The 24,760-nt window shown below is 39.9% G+C and overlaps 1 protein-coding gene across 1 annotated transcript; it reads right to left on the minus strand.

Moving 5' to 3' along the window:
* Nucleotides 1–6,045: 6,045 nt before the first annotated feature.
* Nucleotides 6,046–7,105, minus strand: LOC138895951 (uncharacterized). The gene is made up of 3 exons (XM_070180717.1): nucleotides 6,742–7,105; nucleotides 6,321–6,625; nucleotides 6,046–6,225 (listed from the first exon to the last, which is right to left on the minus strand). Exons 1-3 carry the CDS (start codon nucleotides 7,103–7,105, stop codon nucleotides 6,046–6,048), a joined length of 849 nt encoding a protein of 282 aa, XP_070036818.1.
* Between the last annotated feature and the right edge of the window lie 17,655 nt (nucleotides 7,106–24,760).

The raw sequence follows: 24,760 nt of genomic DNA on the forward strand, positions 1-24,760 counted from the left end.
GAGAGCTTTTTCTACTAACCCTCAAAGGTTGTTTCAATGTCATTCACCCTCTTACCACCTAATCATTCACTTTGTAAATGTCGCAATGCAAACTATTACAGAAAATCCTTCGAGTTTCTAACATGCATCTCGTTATCTTATGTTACTACCCAATATTGGTATTTCCTAATCCAGGGACTAGATTGGTCTTTGATAACTCTTATTGAAGTCGACAACTCACTTCTTGTGATTATGACTTATACCTCTTTATAACTAAAGCTTCCCTTCTCTTGCTTTCTCTTCTTCTTGATACTAACCTTGTCGTACTACTATACTTTAGCTTATAATCGTTAACCATTTCTCCTATCTACTCATAACATTTCACTTATCCTTCTATCTATTCCTTAGTAATTTATCATCCTCTGGAGGACCGAAGCAATACATTATTTCGCTTATAGCTTCCCCCGCTTCATTCGGCGTTAGTCTTCGATCGCTTAATATCCCTTCTTCACTGGAAGCAGGAATTACGCTGAAGTGAATACTTATCCCATATAAAAGAATTCAATTACCTAATCTCTGAAACTTCTAATCACTCGAGAAGTAATACTTGACTATACAATTCAGGAGTACACCACCCATGTGCCTCATAAAAAGCAACTACCAACATGTTTAGAACACCATTCAATAATATCGTTTAATTCTAAAATAATATGTCCATTACCAAGGATTACTCTACCCTCACTAGAGACTGAAATTTCCACTCCTTTCCAAGGCTACATCTGTTGATGCCTATAAGTCATAAGCCTAGTGGGTGCTAGTAACTATACTTTTATCATTGCTAAAAACAGAATCGTAACGCTTGTTTCCCTCTGTCTGAACTCCAACTACTTATAATGTTCTCTACTTGGGTACCTCATACCTCATTTACCTAACATCTTTTACTTTTTGGAACTCGTATCTACCTTATAATGCTCTCATAGATTTTTACTATATGGGTGGATAGATATTCATGTCATAGAGCTCCTTATCAAGAATCTTACACATCTTAGTACGCACATGATCTGCTGAAGACCTCACATTTACTCCTCATAAGCATGATGCAAAATCAAGTTCCTATGACTCAACTCTTCCACAACCACATTCAATCTCTTACCAACCATCTTCTTTCTAGATGTAGGCATCGCTATATTACGAAATAAATAGAATTTAGGAGTTTGAATTCTTACGACTAAGCTCTACTGCACGATCTAGAGTCAGAAGAAAGAGTGATAGTCATAAATGCCCCATAAACTCCTGCCTATAAGTGTGGTACACAACACACCCATAAATAAGTCTCTACTAGACATGACTTATAGACTCCCTAGGATAGACATGCTCTGATACCAAGTTTGTCACAACCCAAAATGGAGGGTTGTGACGGGAACCCAGGCCTTACTTGCCAAGCACCACTATGACATTCTTTCATAACATAAACATAAATAAGGGTGGACCACGAGGGCCATCATATGACAACCTGCTAACTCATGAGAGAAATAGACTGAAAAGGACAAATCCATAGGGACATATATATTAAAACATGATGGACATAATAGTACGAGCTGACAAGGCCGTCATGAACTTTTGTACAACAAATTACAGGTCTACGAGGCCATATAACATCTAACTATATAATCACTGTCTACAAGCCTCTACTAGAGTACATGACATCATAAGGTTCGGAAAGGGCCCTCGCCATACCCATATGTACATCAAAAATATCATACCAGGATCCGATAGCAACTCCAAGACAAGTGGAGTGCTAATATATTGGCTAAATAAGCAACTTACTGATGTCGATTGTCACCCTGCCTATCCGAACCTGTGGGCATGAAACACAACATCCCTAGGCAAAAAGGTTGTCAGTACAAATAAAGTAATGAGTATAAAAGGCATGGAAATAACATAAAGGAGATATAAGAATAACATGAGATAAAGGTATCAACCTGTATATCTGGAATGCCTCTAAGGGCCATGATATGCATAAGTACTGTATATATGCATATATAACATTGTTCATACATATATATATATATATATATATATATATATATATATATATATGCGTATATGACGCCATCAGGGCTCTGTAGGCATCATCATCCTACCCAACTAATCAGTGGTGCATATATAACGCCATCATACATATATATATTGTGTGTATAACGCCATCAGCCTCTGTGTGTAATTATCATCATAGTATTATATATACATAAATGCATAAGTATGATAAAAGTACATTTTGTATTTGTCATGGCGACGTAAGGTCGTTACAACTCCGAACAACATTATGATATTGGAATTGTTATTATTACATGACTTTATAGAACATACAAATTATAATAATAGACTTTCTGGAGATAATACTATTTTATCATGAATCAATATGGAGGCTTCAAGCTACTAAGAGTGGAGTCGTTACGGCATAGCATTTCATTTGCGCTTTGTTCATATAGATCATGCCATGATAGAAAGCGTAAGATTTAAAATACCTTTGTTTCCTTTCACCCAAAGTAAAACCCAAAGAAGCTCAAGATATACTTCAATCTCCACAATAACAAGGGCACAATACATCACTAACGAAACTACTAATTAACACGATGAGCGGCAAGCTCGGATTGAATCCCTTTTAAACCCTTTAACCCCAAAGTCATTCATTCATTAAATTAACATCTTCAAAATGATATTAAGTACAATTGAAGGACTTATACCCTCATATTCATCTCCTAATTCACCCTTAGATAGCCCAATAATCCAACAACAACTACTACTACAACTTTCGATTATTATATTGTCCTTTCTCTTCATATTCACAATACCAAAAGCAAGTTCGACATGTAGAAAATATATTCATAATAACAACATCATAAACAATTAATTTTCCAAGGTTTCTGACGAGTGCAACACACAGACACTTACATATGCTCGCTAGTCAAATATAGTATAATAAAATATTGTATCCATGGGGATTAGAGTTAAACAGTATTTTCGTAGTTTATAGCTTGGTTGCTATCTAAGATAATCAACAATTGAGATTTATGTGATTTAAAACTAAAATTTACTAAGAGTAACTAAACTATTGGCTAATGACAATTGCAACAAGAGTAAGCAAAGAAGATATCAATGGAAAAAAATAGAGGTTGATTGGATAGGTGCAAGATACTTGTCTCGGATTTAACTCTAGTTAATTCACTTCTAAGGTTCAAGTGAGTCTCTCAAATTCACTCAATTATTAGTTCAAACGTTCAGTAGAAACTCCTCTTTCGATTGAGTCTCAACCTCACAATATGAACCAATTTATGCTCGGTGGAGATATGCAAGAATTCGTAATGGATTAGTCTTTAGGAGAACCTCTCTCGATTATCCTCCTAACTAGGTCTAAACAATAATTCAACTAGCCTCTTTCGATTACTAAGAAGAATCAATGAATTTAACCAACAAGATAATGCAAACACATCACAAGTTATGCCTCTTTCGATTACATGAACATGTGAAAATAGATGCCACAATTAAAACACCCAAAACGATTCAATACATAAAAACTAGAGTTAATATCCACAAGTAATTCTCAAAGGACCAAATCCATCAATCCCTAAAGAAGAATTACTCCATAGAGATGGAGTAATTCATCACAAATAAGTTAAAGTTAAAGGAAAACATAAACAATCCAAACCCTAGTCTTGAGTGAGGATTGAATCATGAAATCCTTGTGCTCTTGCTTATCCCCTTCTCCTTAGCCTCCTTAGGTCTAAAGTATGTCAAAAGTACTCAAAATACCATTTTTCCATATATATATATATATACCAAGTAGGTTCAGGCCCAAACGAACACACCTTCTCCTACGCGAAATAGGACTTTACCCGGACAGGACGTGCGCGGCCGCGCACTTGGGGACCTACTCGCGCATTTTGCGTGGTCCACTGTCTCACATGCCCGCCCAGTGCACGATCGCACACCTTTGTGACACTCGGCTCGATTCTTCATTTCTCTCTTTGAATGCAATAGTGTCTGTTGATCCCCGAACTCGATCCCAACTTAATCCTTGGGCTTTTACTCAGACTTCAAAGCTATAAAATGACGTGAATCCATCACATAATATCTACATAGCTCGGGATCACTCCTATAAGGCATACAACACACAATTAGTGCATAACACTAGTGATTAACGCTCAAACTCAATTAAAGTGCAGTAAATTAGAGTGTGATAAGCAACTAAAACACGCAATTATAGCCTACCATCAACACCCCACACTTATATCATTGCTCGTACTTTGAGCAATCAAACTACGATTTATAAAGACATGACCTTTTTAAACAATTCTCGTAACCCATCATACCAAGAATATTTAAAATAGACTAAGCACAATAGTGTAACATCCTAGCCTCAAGATTTGACTTAAAAGCACCACGCAGTATTTACAACTCACTCACTTACTCTAACCTAGAAGTCAACGACATTACCTTTCCTTTATGAATCAAGTGCCCTCACACAACAATAGAGAGTAGTTCCACACACCATAGAAATTAAGAATAATTAGGAACTCAAGATAGAAAGAATTCGCTCACTCTCAGAAATAACATTCATATGCCACAAACGATGAACCATAAGCTTGCCCGTAGTGTACTACTCCACTAATTGAGTTCATTCAGTCAAGTAGGACTTTAATTGGTTGTAATGTAAGCTGCGAGATGGGTAGGATACATTTAGATATAAGGGTGACTACACCTCACTAAGCACTTTAATACATACATTTCATTCAAAATCCCACACTTATGTCAAACCATAATCCCACCTTCACATCAATATACATTAACTCTCAATTTCTTTAAGCAGAAATACATCAAGAGTTACCACTTATTAATGAATAATCTTCACAACAATACAACTATATTTCTTATTTTTCAATTTAAGTGGAACTTACTTTTTTTTTTCAAAACAGTGCACCTTATTCCTTATTTCAATAGTTCCACTCAAAAGCCAAACCAACCACCCCACACTTTAACTTTTACATAGTTCATACAATTTCAAGTGCTCACGATAGGTAAAAGGTTCAAATAAATGGTCAGTTTAAACAAATGGGTAAGGCTTGTAATGTGGTTACCAAAGAAACATGATTACAGGCTCAACAGGGTTAAGTACGATGCATAACAATATGGTGGGTAAACACATATCATTGGCTCAACAAAGAAATGCCTATATCCTTTCCAAGACTGAATAAAACTACTATTTCGCTTTGCAAACACACGGGGCAAGTTTTAAACATCAAATGCAATGCACAGAATGACACAAACCTCATAGACACAAGGCACATAACTCACTCAGGATTAGACTATCAAGATAATATAGTCAAAGTAGTTAAGCAAAGTTAAGATCATGCACTTTAAGGTACTTCTACAAGCGTCAAAAACTGAGCCTAAGTGTCCCAACTAAAGCATGCACTATTCTCAAGATATAATAAATTTAAGAGATATTGCCTTCAATTCAGCTCTCAACATAAGGCTTCCTATTCCTAACAAAAACAATAAAACTAACTATACCCGGTTCAATCAAAACCCTTGGAAAAGAGCTGCGACACAAAGAAAAACCAAGGGAAATTTAATACACTACCTAACAAGAGAAAATCTTTTTGTCTTTTTCTTTCGACTTTAATCCCTCAAGAAACCCATCGAATGATATTCATCATCGGGAAAAATCAAAAATTTTAAAAAATTTATGGTTTTCCAATTTATTTTTTCTTCTCACTATTAAAAAGCAAAATCAAACTAAAACTAACCAAATTAATATACATACAACATACATACAAATATATCCCACACTTTAAGCTGTGGCATGTCCCCATGACACACAATTAAAGGCATAAAGTAGAGGAACTTCCCTCAATATCTAGTCGGGTTCTGAGTTAAAGTCGGGCTCCATTCTTCATGCCCGAACTAGTGCACACATCCACACAGACAGCTTCTTCTCAGCCTTCTTGAGGTACACCCCACACTTGTCTTTCTCAATAACTGGGACCTTCTCTTTCGAGATTTTCACTCTACACTTGCAGCTGGCTTCTCCTTTCTCACCCCCATCTCCACATTCATCTTGAAAGTCATCGTCTCCTTACCCACTCTAAGCATGAGCTTTCTATCATGTATGTCTAATATTGCCCTGACCGTCGCTAAGAATGGTCTTCCTAAGATAAGGGGGACCTCTTGGTTCTCCTTCATCTTCACCATAATCAAATCAATAGGAAAGACGAACTTATCTACCCGAACTAATACATCTTCCACTATCCCCCGGGTATGATAGTTGTTTTGTCTACCAGCTGCAAAGATATTGGCACAGAACTTATCTCCCCAAGCTCATTCTCCAATTTCCTATAAATAGACAAAGGCATTAAATTAATTGACGCACCAGAATCACATAAAGATTTGTCAAAATCAAGAGTGCCTAATGAGCAAGGTATAGTGAAACTTTCTGGATCTCCACACTTTTGTGGGAGTTTGTTTTGCAAGATTGTGCTGCAATGCTTTGTGAGCTTGACTAATGATGTCTCCTCGATCTTCCTTTTCTTTGCAAGGATCTCCTTCAAGAATTTGACATAAGCTGGCATTTGTGAGAGAACTTCTGTGAATGGCAAATTTACAATAACCTGTATCAGCATATCTAGAAATTTCTCAAACCGCTTGTCCATCTTTCTCTATATAGCTTTTGGGGAAAAGGTAGAGCAGGCATATGCTCACTCTCATTAGATTCCTCCCTTCTTGAAGTTTCCTCCTTCTTCTTTTTCTCAGCTCCCTTCTTGCCTTTCTTCTTCTTATCAAATTCATTTTTTAGCTGCTCCCCACTTTCTTTTTCAGGTACATTCTTTTTTTGGGCCGGAATGGGATCTTTCACTATTTGCTCGCTTCTCAAGGTCACAACATCTACCGTTTCTTTGGGGTTTCTTTCAGTGTCAGCTGGTAGAGTACCTGGGATTCTCTCTGACAGTACACTTGCAATTTGTCCCACCTGCTTCTCCAAATTTCGCAAACCAGAGCCAAGTTCTTTGATAGCTGAACCATGAGCATCTAATCTCTCATCTGTCTTGACAATGAAGGACTTCATTAGATCTTCTAGCCCCAGGCTGAGCGGAATGTTGAGGCTGGAACTGCAGGCTCGACTAATTCACAAAACCAGGAGCTCCTTAAAATCTGAGATTATTTTGTTGCCATGCATTTGTTGTACCCCAAGGTGAACTCCATCAAAAACCGGGGTGCTTCTTTCCCATTGCATTGATGTTATAATTCCCAAAAGCATTAACTTCTTCAATTGACACTTGACACTCATGAGTAGGGTGGCCTCTTCCACATATATCACAAGCTGCGTGATTCTCACTCTGTATTGAAGCTAAGGTCAGCTTCATTATCTCTTTCGCCATGGCATCAAGTTGTACCTACACAGATGTGTTAGCATCAACCTGGTGAACACCAGTTGATCTTCTTCTTTCAGCAATTTCAGAGGGCCACTGATTTTCATCTTCATATAACTCATTCTGAATTGTGACTATCTCCTCTGGAATCGTTTTCATCAATGGGTCTCTAGCTGCATTACTCAACGTTCTTCGTGAGGCTGGTGTCAATCCATCCCAAAAATCCTGGAGTTGCATCCAGAGTTCAATCCTGCTATGTTGCCACTTTCGCACTATATCCTTAAACCTCTCCCAAGCTTCAAACACAGTTTCACTTAAATATGCTCGCTAGTCGAATATAGTATAATAAAATATCATATCCACAAGGATTTGAGTTAAACAGTATTTTCGTAGTTTAAAGCTTGGTTGCTATCCAAGATGATCAACAATTGAGATTTATGTGATTTAAAACTAATATTTACTAAGAGTCAAAACTATTGGCTAATGACAATTGCAACAAGAGTAAGAAAAGAAGATATCAATGGGAGAAAATAGGGGTTGATTGGAAAGGTACAAGATACTTTTCTGGGATTTAACTCCAGTTAATTCATTTCTAAGGTTCAAGTGAGTCTCTCGAATTCACTCAATTATTAGTTCAAACGTTCAGTAGAAACTCATCTTTCAATTGAGTCTCAACCTCACAATATGAACCAATTTATGCTCGGTGAAGATATGCAAGAATTCGTAGTGGATTAGTCTTTAGGAGAACCTCTCTCGATTATCCTCCTAACTAGGTCTAAACAATAATTCAACTAGCCTCTTTCGATTACTAAGAAGAATCAACGAATGTAACAAACAAGATAATGCAAACACATCACAAGTTATGCCTCTTTTGATTACATGAACATGTGAAAATAGATGCAACAATTAAAACACCCAAAACGATTCAATACATAAAAACTAGAGTTAATATCCACAAACAATTCTCAAAGCACCAAATCCATCAATCCCTAAAGAAAAATTACTCCATAGAGATGGAGTAATTCATCATAAATAAGTTAAAGTTAAAGGGAAACATAAACAATCCAAACCATAGTCTTGAGTGAGGATTGAATCATGAAATCCTTGTGCTCTTGCTTATCCCCCTTCTCCTTAGCCTCCTTAGGTCTAAAATATGTCAAAAGTCCTCAAAATACTATTTTCCCATATATATATATATATATATACCAAGTAGGTTCGGGCCAAAACGAACACACCTTATCCTACGCAAAATAGGACTTTTCCCAGACAGAACGTGCACAGTCGCGCACCTGGGGACCTGCTCGCACATTTTGCGTGGTCCACTGTCTCACATGCGCGCCCAGTGCGAGCTCGCACACCTGGGTGACACCCGGCTCGATTCTTCGATTCTCTCTTTGAATGCACTAGTGTCCGTTGATCCCCGAACTCGATCCCAACTTAATCCTTGGGATTTTACTCAGACTTCAAAGCTCTAAAATGGCGTGAATCCTTCCCATAACATCTACATAGCTCGGGATCACTTTTATAAGGCGTACAACACACAATTAGTGCATAAAACTAGTGATTAACGCTCAAACTCAATTAAAGTACAGTAAATTAGAGTACGATAATCAACTAAAATATGCAATTATAGCCTACCATCAGTTTCCAACCATTTAAAGTTCATGGCAACAACCCTTCCAAAACATTCCATTATGAACAATAACATCTCAAATTATGTCAAGTATCCTCTTGTAGTATCTTGTTCAAATAATGCAACCAACATGCAAACAACCTCAAACACAGGTAGTAGAGTATTATACGTACCTAAACCAGTAGCAAACACTTGAAATTTCAGCCAAACATAGCTTACAACAATTCTCAATGACAACACAGCCTCAAAGAGGTGTTGTTCTTCACTAGAACTAACTTTTGATTGCCAAAATTAGATGTAACCACTTGGATTCTCCTTCAAACCATTGTGAAACTATTAGGGAACCTTGAGAAAGTGTGGGGGTGAAGTATGGTCGAACAATTACCAAATATCAGCCCCAAAACGTAATTAAAAGACCCTTAGGTCGGCCACCGCCCAAGTGGTTCCCAAAAAGGTGCTACTTAAACAGTCTCGGGAAAATACGAATATCTCTCTACTCTGATATCGTATCGACTAACGATTTAATACGTTATAAACTACACTGGTAGATATTCAATTTTGTGGGTGGACCACTCCATAATTCCAAGTAAATTGGGAGGAAAGCTTAGCCACATTAAACCCAAATTTCAATAAAAATATGAACGTAACTTACAATAACGTTTGCCGACTTTTATTTTACAACTTGCTTAACTTCAAAACTTAACATACAAATATTATATGATTCAAATACCTTAAAACACGACATCCTTAGAATATTAAATACTCCTAGTTTTACCCCAAAAGTACGCGTTATAAATCTTTGATTCGTTTAGCCTCCAACCCTCATGATACTTCCTTAACACTTCTTTGAACCCATCATTATATTTGTAAATGTATTTAAACTCTCTAACTCATATTGATTCACTTAATACACATTCTAACATGAAAGTACAGGGTGTAACATGTCTAAACTCGTTCGAGGACAAATGTTTGTTTAAGAGAGGGGAGAATATAACGACCGGTCGGTTGTTTGGTGTATTTGAGCCTCGTTTCCCCATTTGATATCTCTTGTGTACTTGGTTTTCATTTTTTTACTTGCGGAGGTAGTTGGTTTGGTTTCGAAAAAGTATTGGAATGAACTGGAACACTTAGTTTCATGGTTGAAAGAAGTTACAAGAGTTGACTAAGGTTTAACTTTTGTGTTAACGACCTCGGATTCGTATTTTGATAGTTCCAATAGGTTTGTATGATAATTTTGGACTCAAGCATATTCCCGAATTTATATTTGGAGGTTCCTAGGATGATATGGCTCTTTTTGCTGGAAGTTGGCAATTTGAAGGCTTAAAAATTTCATAAGTTTGACCACGGGTTAACTTTGAGGCTATCAGGTTCAGATTATTGTTTCGGGACTTGGAATAGGCCTTTTTTGTCATTTGAAACTTTTGTGCAAATTTTGGTCTCATTCCGAGTTGGTTTGGTAGGAATCGGACACTTGGTTATGGATATTGATGTTCTTGAATTTTAAGGTTTTCATGATGCGTTTTGGTGTTTGATTTATGGTTACGAATATTATTTTGATTTTTTGAGCTTGCAAGCAAGTTCATATGGGGTTTATATACTTGTATAGATGTTTGGTTTGGATCTCGAGTGAGTTTTGGATTGGTTATGGATTAGTTTGGAGAAGTTCAAATTGTGTTGATGCTGCAAACCTTGCAATTGCGAGGGTCTGCTTGCATTTGCGATCATCGCATTTTGTAGAGTGAGGATCGCATTCGTGATGTTATGTAGTGAAGGCCAGCTTCGCATGGTGTCGCAAATGCGACATCCGCAATTTCAAAGGGAAGTCTGCATTTATGACAGTTAGTCACAGTTTCGAGCTTCCTGGTTGCAATTGCGATATTAGAAGTGGTGGGATCTAGTTTGCATTTGTGAGGCTAGCAATTGCAAACCCCTTGTCGCAATTGCGATTTCCGGAGCTTATTATTTAGAAGAGATTCGGAATTTAGATCTATTGTTTCTCATAATTTGAACCCTAGACTTGGAGAGGGGTAATTCTTGAAGAGGATTTTCACAAAAGGCAAGAGAGTAAGTGATTTTTACTTGATTATGATATTATATTTGATTTTCCATGGATATTTACACCTAAATCATGAAATTTGAAAGAAACGTTTTGGGGAGGTTTTGACTATATTTTGAAAAATTAAAATTTGAGATTTGAGAGTCGATTTGGACTCGTTTTTGGAATCTAATCACATATTTGGACTCGTAGAGTTATGGGTAGTCGGGATCTACTCCTTGACTCAGATTTTGACCGTGTGGGCCCGAGGTTAACGTTTGTTGTCTTTTTAAGAATTGGGTAAAGATTGGGACTTTATTGATAGGAATTAACTCATATAGCATTGTTTGATGATAATTAGTTATTTTTGGCTAGATTGAGCCAATCGGAGGTGGTTTCTAAAGGAAAGGCTATTTTAGAGAGTTGAATTATGCCGAAAAGAGATAAGTGTCGTAGTTAACCTTGATTTGAGAGAATTAAGATGTAATTGTGCTAAATGTTTTATATGTTGGGGCGGCACATGTGCAAGGTGCGAGTGTATGTTCGTTTCCATGGGTTGAGCATGTAGGAAGATTAGCATTATCTATGCCATGTTATTTTTATGCATCATGTGTTACTTGGTTTTAATTGATCATGAAATCTTCTTTGTTGTTTATGATGGAAACTATGTTAGAAATTCCTGAAATGTTAGTTGGGCTAATATCGCAAACTTGGAGGTTATTTTCCTGTGATACGTACTACGTAAACATTCTTATTGATGTTATTGTTGTTCCTCATCTTGTTTGGTAATGATTTTACATGTTGTGGTGAGGTTGAGAGGTATTGTATGACTGGTGTTTTTCTGCTGTAAGGCTGAGAGATATTTCACGACGGGTGTTTCTGTGCTGTGAGGTTATGAGATATTGCACGACAGGTGTTTTTGTGCTGTGAGATGAGAGATATTGCGTTGTGGGTGCTTCTGTTCTATTGAGTAGGAGTGAACATGTACGACGGGTATTTTCGTGCTATTGTTATGTTACCTTATGTTTTGTGTTCTTATTATATGAGAGGAGGACTTGGCTATGTTATTTCCCAATTATTTTGAATGGTTGTTTGGAGTTGGTTGTGTGAGCATAAGTTGTGGTTTGCTCTAGTTGTACATTCCTTTATTTTCTCGTTACATATCTCTTTATTTATGTACTTGTTAATTCTCACATGTTGTCGTCCTATTATCTTACTTGCTATTTTACTTGTTATTTCATTATTTTTGGTCACTTAACTACACATGTTTACATGTAGGTGCCTTGTCTTAGTTTCGTCACTACCTCGTAGGGGTTAGACTCGACACATACTGTGATGACCCAATAGGTCATCTAGAATTTTAAACCTTAATTCTGTATTTTGAAGCCTCCAATAGCTTTCTTAATCCTTCTTCGATTTACGTGCGCAGTCCGAGTATTTTCCCGAAAGGCTTTTATGTTAAAAATTGATAATATATGAAATTTTGCCTTAAAAATTCATTTGAGTTAACTTCGGTCAATATTTTGAGCAAACACACCTGAATCTGTGTTTTGTCGGTCCCGGTGGGTTTGTATCGTGATTTGGGATCTGGGTGTATGCCCGGAATCGAATTCGGAGGTCCTAGCTCGAGTTATCGCTTTTTGTCGAAATGTTGAAGTTTAAAGGCTTAATGGCTTTAAAGAATTTATCAGTATTTGACTTTGTTGATATCGGGTCCGTATTTTAGTTATGGAATGCGGTATAGGTCCATTACTATATTTATGACTTGTCTATCAAATTTGGTGAGAAATGGAGTTGGTTTGACGTGATTCGGACGTCCGGTTGTTAAAATAGAAATTCTAAAGTTTTCTTGAAAAGTTCAGTTGATTTGGTGTCCAATTCGTAGTTCTAGGCATTATTTTGGTGTTTTGATCACGCGAGCGAGTTCGTATCTGGTTTTTGAACTTGTGTGCATATTTGGTTTGGATCCCCGAGGGATCGGGTGAGTTTCAGATAGCCTACGGAACTTTTGAACTTAGAAAGTTTGCTGGTTTTTCACTTCTACTGGTTTCTGGAGTTTCCTTCTTCGCGGTCGTGAATATACTCCCGCGATCGCGAAGGGTAAAATGGGCTGGGGAAGATTTTGTTCTACGCTAACGCGAAACCTTCATCGCGAACGCGGAGCATTGGGGGGCCTGCTCTATGCGAACGCGACCAGTCACATGTGAACGTGTAGCATTAGATAGGCTGGGTAGGAGACTTGAGGTAACTCTACGCGAACGCGAGCACAGCCTCGCGTATGCGGAGGTGAGGCGGGCTAGACCTTCACGAACCCGTGGAGTTACTCGCGATCGCATAAGCCAGTTAGGCCATGCTCTTCACGAATGCGTTAGGTTTCACGCGAATGCGATGAACACCTAACGTCAGTGATTTAAAATAGTCCCAAAACGGGATTTCTTCCATTTTTCATAAACTCTTCATTAGAGCTCGGCCTAAAGGCGATTTTGAAGGGAAAACTCAACACCAATTCATAGGTTTGTACACCTTAACTCATTTTCTTCCATTTCTAACATCACCCATTAATTTCTAGCCCTAGTCTTTGTTTCTCCATGGTAGAAAGCTAGCGATTTAGGAAAAATTGAGGATTTTTACAAATTAGGGATTTAGACCTCAAATTGAGCTCGAATTCCGAAACTAATTACATAATCGGGCTCAGGGTGAATGGAAAAATGGATTTTGGTCTGAACCTCAAGTTTTGACCAAGCGGGCCCGTGGTTGATTTTTGACTTTTTGGGGAAAAGTGTGGAAATCCTAAATTTATGCATTGTAATTGATTCCTTTAGCAATATTTGACATTATTGAGTCAATTGTGGTTAGATACGAGTAGTTTGGAGACAGATTCTAGGGGAAAGGCTCCGGTAAAGCTTTGAGTCGACTTGTGGAGCGAGGTAAGTGTCGTGATTAACCTTGACTCGAGGGATTAAGACTTGTTTGCCTATTTGCTACTTGTGTAAATGTTGGATACAACGCATATGTGAGGTGACGAGTACTTATGTGTTGTTGTTGGGTTAAAGCATGCATGTGGGACTTGTTCCTTGTAATGTATTTCTTTCTTTGATCTTAATATCCATGCTTAGACTAGTTAATTACTAAATTGATTGTTCTTTCCGCACTTATGGACTATCTGTGGTAATTGAGCATTATTTCTGAAGTAGAGATTTGTATAGTGGAACCATTATTGACAAAAGACTTGATCTTGCTTATTTTATCTCCCTGTTGTTATATGTTCATTGTTACATGGTAAGGGAGAGTGTTAATGCACGAAGGGTGATGCCGTGCCGTATTTGAGTGTTAATGCACTATTTAAGAGTTAACGAACGAAGGGTGATGTTGTGTCGTATCTATTGTTCATGTTGAAATTGAGAGTAAAAGCATGAAGGGTGATGTCGTGCCGTATTTGTCATGTTATGGTGACGTGCCCTTATTACTGTTTCATGGTGAGGCTGAGAGTAAAAAGCACGAAGGGTGATGCCGTACAGTTTTATTCATTATGTTTTTTCATTTTGTTGGTAGAAGGTTTATTAACTGTTTCTTCTTATCATTCCATGTTGTAGTTATCGTATCTTGTACCCGTTTCGCTTGTCCCCTCCCAATAGTACATTTTAATTTTTTATTTGTTGTTATGTTGTACATATATTTTCATCTGTACATATTTATTTACGTGGGTGTCCTGTCATAGCCTCATCACTACTTCGCCGAGGTTAGGCTCGACACTTACAGAGTATAGTGGGTCGGTTGTACTCATACTACACTCTACACTTCTTGTGCAGATTTTGGTACTGGTCCCAGCTGCCCGTGAGGCGTATCATCTCGGATTGGCATTCGGAGACTCGAGGTAGATCTGCTGGTGTGCGCAAACCTTAAAGTCCTCTTCCATTTCCCCTTCCATTTATTTCAAACCTTATTTTGTAGAGATTCTAGAAGCTCATGAACTTGTGACTCCAGATCCGGGTTGTACTTAGATATTATTGGTTTTATGTCATTTGTGTTCTGTTTTAGTTTCTCTTTGGCTTAATTGGTTTTACTTAATTTAATTGATTAAAAATTGGCTTAAAGATCCTCTAACGTTGGCTTGCCTAGCAAGTGAAATGTTAGACGCCATCACGGCCCTGAAGGTGGAAATTCTGGATCGTGACAAGTTGGTATTAGAGCACTAGGTTACTTAGGTCTCACGAGTCACGAGCAAGCTTAGTAGAGTATGAAGGATCGGTACAGAGATGTCTGTACTTAGCTTCCAGAGGCTATGAAGTTTAGGAACAAATTTCACTTCTATTCTTCTGTGTCGTGCAATTTTATTAAACTCTTCTATTCTTGTCCTCCCGCGGATGGGGAGAACACGTGAAACATCTTCAGTTGGACAACAGTTAGAGCCCCTAGTGGCAGCTCCTACTAGCGGCAGAGTACGAGGACGAGGTCGCGCCAAAGGCCGAGGCAGAGGTAGAGCTCAGCCTAGAGCTCGAGCAGCATCAGCAGCAGTGGAGCCTCAGGTAGATTTTGATGAGGAGGCTCCAGCTCAAACTGTACCTGTTGGACCAGTTCAGGTCCCGGAGGGGTTCATCGCCACCCAGTGCTTCAGGACGCTCTAGTCTGTTTGGTGGGCCTTATGGAGAGTGTGGCCCAGGCCGGTGCATTTCCAGTGGCACCAGCCATCTCTCAGGATGGGGGAGGAGCACAGACTCCCACTACTCACACTCCGGAGCAAATGGCTCCCCAGTATCAGTCTCTAGCAGCCCCGCCAGTTGGGGTAGTTCAGCCAGTTGTTGCGGTACAGGCCGGTGATAGGCCCGCCATGTTTTCTGAGGGCTTATTAAGATTGGACAAGTTCACAAAGCTCTTTCCAGTTCACTTCAGTGGTACACCTTCTGAGGACCCACAGGATTATCTTGACCGCTGCTATGAGGTGCTGCGGAACATGGGTATAGTTGAGACCAATAGGTCAATTTTGCTGTATTTCAGATGACGGGTTCCGCCAAGAGGTGGTGGAGAGATTACATGTTGACCACACCAGATGGGTCGCATATACTTACTTGGGAGCAGTTCTCACAGTTATTTCTAGAGAAGTTTCTCCCTATCACTTTGAGAGAGGATTACCGCAGGCAGTTCGAGCGTCTCTATCAGGGTAGTATGACTGTTACTTAGTACGAGACTCATTTTGTGGATCTAGCCCGTCATTCTCTCCTTCTGCTTCCTACTGAGAGAGAGAGAGGGTGAGGAGGTTTATTGATTGACTCGCTCACCCTATCAGGCTACAGATGGCCAAGGAGACTGGGGGTGAGATATCTTTTCAGACGGCTGCCAATGTCTCCAGGCGGATCGAGGTGGTTCTTGCTCAGGAGAGAGGGGAGGGGTCTGATAAGAGGCCTTGTCATTCTGGTGGGTTCAGTGGTGCCTCGTCTAGAGGCAGAGGTACTTTTGGTAGAGGTCATCCTCCCGGACCGTATCATTCAGCGCTCCAGGCATCTCACAGTGCTTCAAGTGGTCGCGGCCCTCATATGTCTCATCCCGATCATCTAGCCTACAATGCACCACAAGCTCCTATTAGTGCACCATAAGCTCTAGAGTTTTCAGGGTGGTTACTCAGGTCGACAGGGTCAGTTTTAAGGTTAGCAGTCATAGCAGCCGAGGTCCTGTTACACTAGTGGTGACCCGAGGCACATTGCTAAATTTTGCCCTCAGGCACCAGGCAGCTCACAACAGCAGGGTCCTCGTGCCATGGTTCCGGCACCGGTTGCTTCACCACCTGCTAAACCAGCTAGAGGCAGGGGTCAGGCAGCCAGAGGTGGAGGTCAGGCTATTAGAGGTAGTGGTCAGGCCGTTAGAGGTGGAGGCCAGCCAGTTAGAGGTCATCCTAGTGATGTGGTTCAGAGTGGTGGGGCCTAGCCCCGATGTTATGCTTTCCCATCTAGGCCTGAAGCTGAGTCATCTGACGCTGTTATCACATGTATTGTTTTAGTTTGCCATAGTGATGCTTCAATTCTATTTGATCTGGGCTCTACTTATTCCTACGTGTCATCCTACTTTGCTTCATATCTGGTTGTGCCTCATGATTCTTTGAGTGCTCCTGTGTATATGTCCACACCTGTGAGAGATTCTATTGTTGTAGATTATGTCTATCGTTCGTGTGTGGTTACCATTGGGAGTCTTGAGACTAGGGTAGATCTCCTACTTCTCGATATGGTATATTTGATGTCATCTGGGGTATGGATTGGTTGTTACCTTATCATGCTATATTGGATTGTCACGCTAAGACGGTGACCTTAGCCTTGCCGGGGTTGCCTCGATTAGAGTGGAGGGGGACTCTTATCCATTCTACCAGCAGGGTTATCTCTTATGTGAAGGCTCGACATTTGGTCGAGAAGGGGTGTCTAGCTTATTTGGCTTATGTCCGCAATTCTAGTGCGGAGGTTCTTTCCATGGATTCAGTACCAGTTATTCAGTTTCCAGAGGTGTTTCCTGCAGGTCTGCCGGGGATACCACCCGACAGAGATATTGACTTCTGTATTGATTTGGCTTCGGGCACTCAGCCCATTTCTATTCCTCCATACCGTATGGCCCCCCAGAGTTAAAAGAATTGAAGGAGAAGTTGCAAGATTTTCTTGATAAGGGCTTCATTAGACCTAGTGTCTCCCTTTGGGGTGTGCTTATGTTGTTCATGAAGATGAAGAAGGATGGGTCGATGAGGATATGCATAGATTATCGACAGCTGAACAAGGTTACCATCAAGAACAAGTATCCATTTCCGAGGATTGATGACTTATTTGATCAGCTTCAAAGTACCAAGGTGTTTTCGAAGATTGATTTGAGGTCTGGCTACCAGCAGTTGAGGATTAGGGCATCTGATGTCCCTAAGATAGCTTTTTGGACTCGATATCGGCATTATGAGTTTCTAGTGATGTCATTTGGGCTGACAAATGCCCCAGCAGCATTTATGGATTTGATGAACCAGGTGTTCAAGCCCTATCTGGATTATTTCGTGATTATGTTTATTGATGATATCTTGATCTACTCCCGCAGTCGAGAGGAGCACGAGCAGCATCTTCGGATTGTACATCAGACTTTGAGAGACAGCCAATTATATGCCAAGTTTTCAAAGTGCGAGTTTTGGTTGGGCTCGGTCGCTTTCTTGGGGCATGTAGTATCGGCATAGGGCATTCAGGTGGATTCTAAGAAGATTAAGGCAGTTCAGAACTGGCCTAGACCCACTTCAACTATGGTGATCCGGAGTTTCTTGGGTTTGGCGGGTTATTACCATCGGTTTGTGGAGGGGTTTTCGTCTATAGCAGCCCCATTGGCGAGATTGACCCACAAAGGTGCTGCGTTCAGATGGTCAGACGAGTGTGAGGTGAGTTTACAGAAGCTCAAGACTGCTTTGACTATAGCGTCGGTGTTGGTGTTGCCCATAGGTCTAGGATCTTATAATGTATATTGTGATGCATCTCGTGTTGGGCTCGGAGCAGTATTGATGCAGGATGGCAGGGTGATCGCATATGCGTCGCGGCAGTTGAAGGTCCATGAGAAGAATTACCATGTTCACGATCTAGAGCTGGCAGCCATTGTTCATATGCTGAAGATTTGGAGGCATTACCTTTACGACATGTCGTGCGAGGTTTTCACGGATCATCGGAGTCTTCAGTATTTGTTCAAATAAAAGGATCTCAATTTGAGGCAAAGGAGGTGGTTGGAGCTATTGAAAGACTATGATATCACCATCTTGTATCACTACGGGAAGGCCAATGTGGTGGCCGACACCTTGAGTAGAAAGCCAACGAGTATGGGCAGCCTTGCGTACATTCCAGTCGGTGAGAGACGTCTTGCATCAGATGTTCAGGCTTTGGCCAATCAGTTCATGAGGTTGGATGTTTCAGAGTCTAAGCATGTTCTAGCTTGTACAGTCACTCGGTCTTCTTTGTTTGAGCGCATCAGGGAGTGGCAGTATGATGACCCTCATTTGCTTGTCCTTAGGGACACAGTGCGGCACGGTGGTGCCAAGAAGGTTACGGTTAGAGATGATGGAGTTTTGAGGATGCAGAGTCGTATTTGTGTGCCTAATGTAGATGGACTTCGTAAGTTGATTCTTGAGGAGGCCCACATTTCCTGGTATTCTATTCATCCAGGTGCCACCAAAATGTATCAAGATTTGTGGCAACATTATTGGTGGAGGAGAATGAAGAAGGACATAGTTGCTTATGTAGCTCGGTGCTTAAATTGTCAGCAAGTAAAGTGTGAGCATCAGAGACCTAGTGGGTTGCTTAAGAAGTTAGAGATTCCTGAATGGAAGTGGGAGCGTATCACTATGGATTTTGTTGTTGGACTCCCACAGACTCAGAGGAAGTTCGATGCGGTATGGGTTATTGTGGACAGGCTGACCAAGTCAGCGCATTTCATTCATATGGTGATTACCTATTCATCAGAGCGGTTGGCTGAGATTTATATCCGCGAGATCGTCCGTCTTCATGGTGTGCCCATGTCTATCATTTTGGATTGAGGTATGCAGTTCACCTCATACTTCTGGAGAGCAGTACAACGTGAGTTGGGCATACAGGTTGAGCTGAGCAAAACATTTCATCCTCAGACGGACGGACTGTACGAGCGCACCATTCAGATATTCAAGGATATGCTCCACACTTGTGTTATATATTTTGGGGGTTCTTGGGATCAGTTCTTGCCACTTGCGGAGTTTGCCTATAATAATAGCTACCAGTCGAGCATTCAGATGGCTCCCTATGAGGCATTATATGGGAGGCGGTGCCGATCGCCAGTTGGATGGTTCGATCCAGGGGAGGCTTGGTTGTTGGGTACATATGTGGTACAGGATGCCTTGGATAAGGTCAAGATTATTCAGAATCGACTTGTCAGTTTAGGCAGAAGAGTTATGCCGACCGTAGAGTTCGTGATGTTACATTCATGGTCGGAGAGAGAGTATTGCTTCGGGTTTCACCCATGAAGGGTGTGATGAGGTTCTAAAAGAATGGCAAGTTGAGCACTAGGTACATCAGACCCTTTGAGATTCTGGAAAGAGTGGGTGAGGTGGCTTACAGGCTCGCATTGCTACCTAGCTTATCAACAGTCCATCCAGTGTTCCATGTGTCTATGCTTCGGAAGTATCACGGATATCTGTCCAATGTGTTAGACTTCAGCTCAATCCAATTAGACAAGGATTTGACTTATAAGGAGGAGCTGGTGGCTATTCTAGCCCGGCAGGTTCGACAGTTGAGGTCTAAGAGTTATCCTTCAGTTCAAGTGCAGTGGAGAGGTCAGCCGGTCGAGGCAGCTACTTGGGAGTCCGAGTCATACATGCGGAGTAGATATCCACACTTTTTCACTAGTTCAGGTACTTTTCTATGTCCGTTTGAGGACGAACTGTTATTTTAGAGGTGGAGAATCTGATGACCCGATAGGTCATCTAGAGTTTTAAACCTTAATTATGTGTTTCTAAGCCTCCAATAGATTCCTTAAGCCTTCCTCATTTTGCGTGCACAGTCAGGGTATTTTTCCGGAAGGCTTTTATGTTAAAAATTGGTAAAATATGAAATTTTGCCTTAAAAATTTATTTGAGTTGACTTCGATCAATATTTTGAGCAAACGAACCCAGATCCATGTTTTGACGGTCCCGATGGGTCCGTATTGTGATTTGGGATCTGGGCGTATGCCCAAAATCGAATTCGGAGGTCCCTAGCTCGAGTTATCGCTTTTTGTCAAAATTTTGAAGTCTAAAGGCTTAATGACTTTAAAGAATTTACCAGTGTTTGACTTTATTGATACGGGTCCGTATTTTGGTTCTGAAAGTTGGTATTGGTCCATTACTATATTTATGACTTGTCTGTCAAATTTGGGGAGAAACGGAGTTGATTTGACGTGATTCGGACGTCCGGTTGTTAAAACAAAAATTCTATAGTTTTTTTGAAAATTTTATTTGATTTGGTGGACGATTTGTAGTTCTAAGCATTATTTTGGTCCGTAGTTCTAAGCGTTATTTTGGTGTTTTTATCCCGCAAGCGAGTTCGTATCAGGTTTTTGGACTTGTGTGCATATTTGGTTTGGATCCCCGAGGGCTCGGGTGAATTTCGGATAGCCTACGGACCTTTTGAACTTAGAAAGTTTGTTGGTTTTTCACTTCTGTTGGTTTCTGGTATTTCCTTCTTCGCGGTCGCGAATATACTCACGTGATCGTGAAGGGTAAAATGGGCTGGGGGAGATTTTGTTCTACGCAAATGCGAAACCTTGGTCGCGAACGTGGAGTATTGGGGGGCATGCTCTACGCGAACGCGTAGCGTTAGATAGGCTGGGCAGGGGAGTTGAGGTAACTCTACGCGGACGCGAGCCCAGTCTCGCGAACGGGGAGGTGAGGCAGGCTAGAACTTCGAAAACGCGTGGAGTTACTCGCGATCGCATAAGCCAGTTAGGCCATGCTCTTCGCGAACGCGTCAGGTTTCATGCGAACGCGATGAACACATGACGCCAGTGATTTAAAACAGTCCCAAAATGGGATTTCTTCCATTTTTCATAAACTCTTCCTTAGAGCTCGTCCTAGAGGCGATTTTGAAGGGAAAACTGAACACCAATTCATACGTTGGTACACTTTAACTCATTTTCTTCCATTTCTAACAACACCCATTAATTTCTAGCCCTAATCTTTGTTCTTCCATGGTAGAAAACTAGGGATTTAGGAAAAATTGAGGATTTTTTGCAAATTAGAGATTTAAACCTCAAATTGAGGTCGGATTCCGAAACTAATTACATAATCGGGCTCGGGGGTGAATGGGAAAATGGATTTTGATCCGAACCTTAGGTTTTGACCAAGCGGGCCCGAGGTCGATTTTTGACTTTTTGGGAAAAAGTGTGGAAATCTTAAATTTATGCATTGTAATTGATTCCTTTAGCAATATTTGACATTATTGAGTCAATTGTGGTTAGATACGAGTGGTTTGGAGACGGATTCTAGGGGAAAGGCTATAGTAAAGCTTTGAGTCGTCTTTTGGAGCGAGGTAAGTGTTGTGGTTAACCTTGACTCAGGGATTAGGACTTGTTTGCCTATTTGCTACTTGTGTAAATGTTGGATACAACGTATATCTGAGGTGACGAGTACTTATGCACTGTTGTTGGGTTAAAGCATGCGGGTGGGACTTGTTCCTTGTAATTTATTTATTTCTTTGATCTTAATATCCATGCTTAGAGTAGTTAATTACTAAATTGATTATTCTTTCCACACTTATGGACTATCTATGATAATTGAGCATTGTTTCTGAAGTAGAGATTGGTATAGTAGAACCATTGTTGACATAAGACTTGATCTTGCTTATTCTTTCTCCCTATTGTTATATGTTCATTGTTACATGGTAAGGGAGAGTGTTAATGCACGAAGGGTGATGTCGTGCCGTATTTGAGTGTTAATGCACGAAAGGTTATGTCGTGCCATATTTGAGAGTTAATGCACGAAGGGTGATGTCGTGACGTATCTATTGTTCAAGATGAAATTGAGAGTAAAAGCACAAAGGGTGATGTCGTGCCGTATTTATCATGTTATGGTGAGATTGAGAGTAAAAGCACGAAGGATGATGTCGTGCCCTTATTATTGTTTCATGGTGAGGCTAAGAGTAAAAAGCACGAAGGGTGATGTCGTGTCGTTTTATTCATTATGTTTGTTCATTTTGTTGGTTGAAGGTTTATTAACTGTTTCTTATTATCATTCCCTGTTATAGTTATCGTATCTTGTACCCCTTTCGCATGTCCCCTCCCAATAGTACTTGTTAATTCTTTATTTGTTGTTATGTTGTACATATATTTCCGTATGTACAGGTTTATTTATGTGGGTGTCCTGTCATAGCCTCGTCACTACCTCGTCGAGGTTAGGCTCAACACTTACGGAGTACATTGAGTCGGTTGTACTCATACTACACTCTGCACTTCTTGTGCAGATTTTGGTACTGGTCCTAGCCGTCCGTGAGGCGTATCATCTTGGATTGGCATTTGGAGACTCTAGGTAGATCTGCTGGCGTCCGTAGACCTTGAAGTCCCCTTCCATTTCCCCTATTTACTGTTCTTTTCATTCGAGACAGTTATATTTATTTCAAACCCTATTTTGTAGAGATTCTAGAAACTCGTGAACTTGTGACTCCAGATCCAGTTTGTACTTAGATATTTTTGATTTTATGTCATTTGTATTCTGTTTTAGTTTCTCTTTGGCTTAATTGGTTTTACTTAATTGAATTTATTAAAAATTGGCTTAAAGATCCTCTAACGTTGGCTTTCCTAACAAGTGAAATGTTAGGTGCCATCACGGCCCCGAAGGTGGAAATTTCTATAAGATAATAGAGAAACAACCAAAAACAAAAACAAGAAAACATCAGATATCAAATAATAAGATGCAGAGTCAAGCGAAAGATAATAAGCATGTTTTTTATCATAACAAGGCCAAAAGCATACACAAATACACCAAATTCACATATAACAGAGATAATCATCAAACAACATTAACTCGAATACTCCTACATGAATGTAGAGTGTCTATGCATGATAAACATATGATTTTTCATTAATTTCCAAATAGCATTTATACGAATGCTCCTTCATGAGTATAAAATGTCTATGTATGGTGAAGACTCAATATTTACATTAATCTGGCACCCTTCAATTGTCCAACAATTCACTAAGAAGTCTCATGCATATGTATACTGCGTAAATGTGCATATATAGATGATATGCATGAATGTTTCTACATGAGTCTAGAATGTTGATGCATGCTCAAAACTCAACCATAGCCAATATCCCGCATATCTCATGTGCTCCAGTATGATCCAGCACATCCCATGTGCTCCAACACGATACGCGTATCACCTGCGCTCACAAGACCAATGTAATAAGGGTGATCACCTGACTCCGAAGGGATGGATCCATATTTAAGCGCCGCACGGCTACTCATCATGCCATAACATATCAATATCATAATAACCGTTAGACATAAACCATTGTGCCATAACGATATCAATTCGCTTATAATGTGCCATAATCATATTAATACGGATCAAGATTTCCATCTCTAAAAACATATGCATATACTCAAGAGATAACAATTAAACTACGTAAGGACATAGTAAATAGAGATGCGGATGGGTGTGTGTTCATGATATAAAGAATGACTATGGCTAAATCAAATATATCAACATCTCAAGAATAGTCCATATGCCCAAATAAGATGTCATAAGCCTAAACATGATCTCTATCATGAATAAATAAGCTGATGTAGTCATACAATCAAATAAAATATAATTTGAGAAGAGCACACAATCAAACAAGGCACAAAAAGCCTAACACTACTCCAAATAGGGTATAACCTCGATGATCGCATATACGCTCATCACCTCACATATACGCCATACCAAAATATGTAGACATTAGTATATAAGTCCATTTTAAGAAAATTTCCTTAAGTCGCGATCCAAAATCCCACCAATAATCGTGATGGTACCTAACCTCCAAGACTAGGTAAGCCAATCACACAATGATAGAAAACATCGAAATAAGATAGAATAAGTCAGAATTTGACATAAATAGCGGAATAAAGTTCTAATAAAGCCAATACAATGGCACATAAGCCAAACTCACAATACCAGGTAGTACATACGAGTCTAAAAAAGTACAATATTG

The sequence above is a fragment of the Nicotiana tomentosiformis genome, chromosome 7, assembly GCF_000390325.3.
Source record: "Nicotiana tomentosiformis chromosome 7, ASM39032v3, whole genome shotgun sequence".
NCBI classification, from domain to species: Eukaryota; Viridiplantae; Streptophyta; class Magnoliopsida; order Solanales; family Solanaceae; genus Nicotiana; species Nicotiana tomentosiformis.

What these genes read in the sequence shown, in the direction of transcription:
- LOC138895951 (XM_070180717.1), bottom strand. Translation starts at nt 7,105, where the DNA reads ATGAAGTCCTTCATTGTCAAGACAGATGAGAGATTAGATGCTCATGGT. An exon ending in AAGGGAGGAATCTAATGAGA is followed by an intron (nt 6,626 to 6,741) that starts GTGAGCATATGC and finishes TGCCATTCACAG; the next exon opens with AAGTTCTCTCACAAATGCCA. An exon ending in TGCCAATATCTTTGCAGCTG is followed by an intron (nt 6,226 to 6,320) that starts GTAGACAAAACA and finishes ATTATGGTGAAG; the next exon opens with ATGAAGGAGAACCAAGAGGT.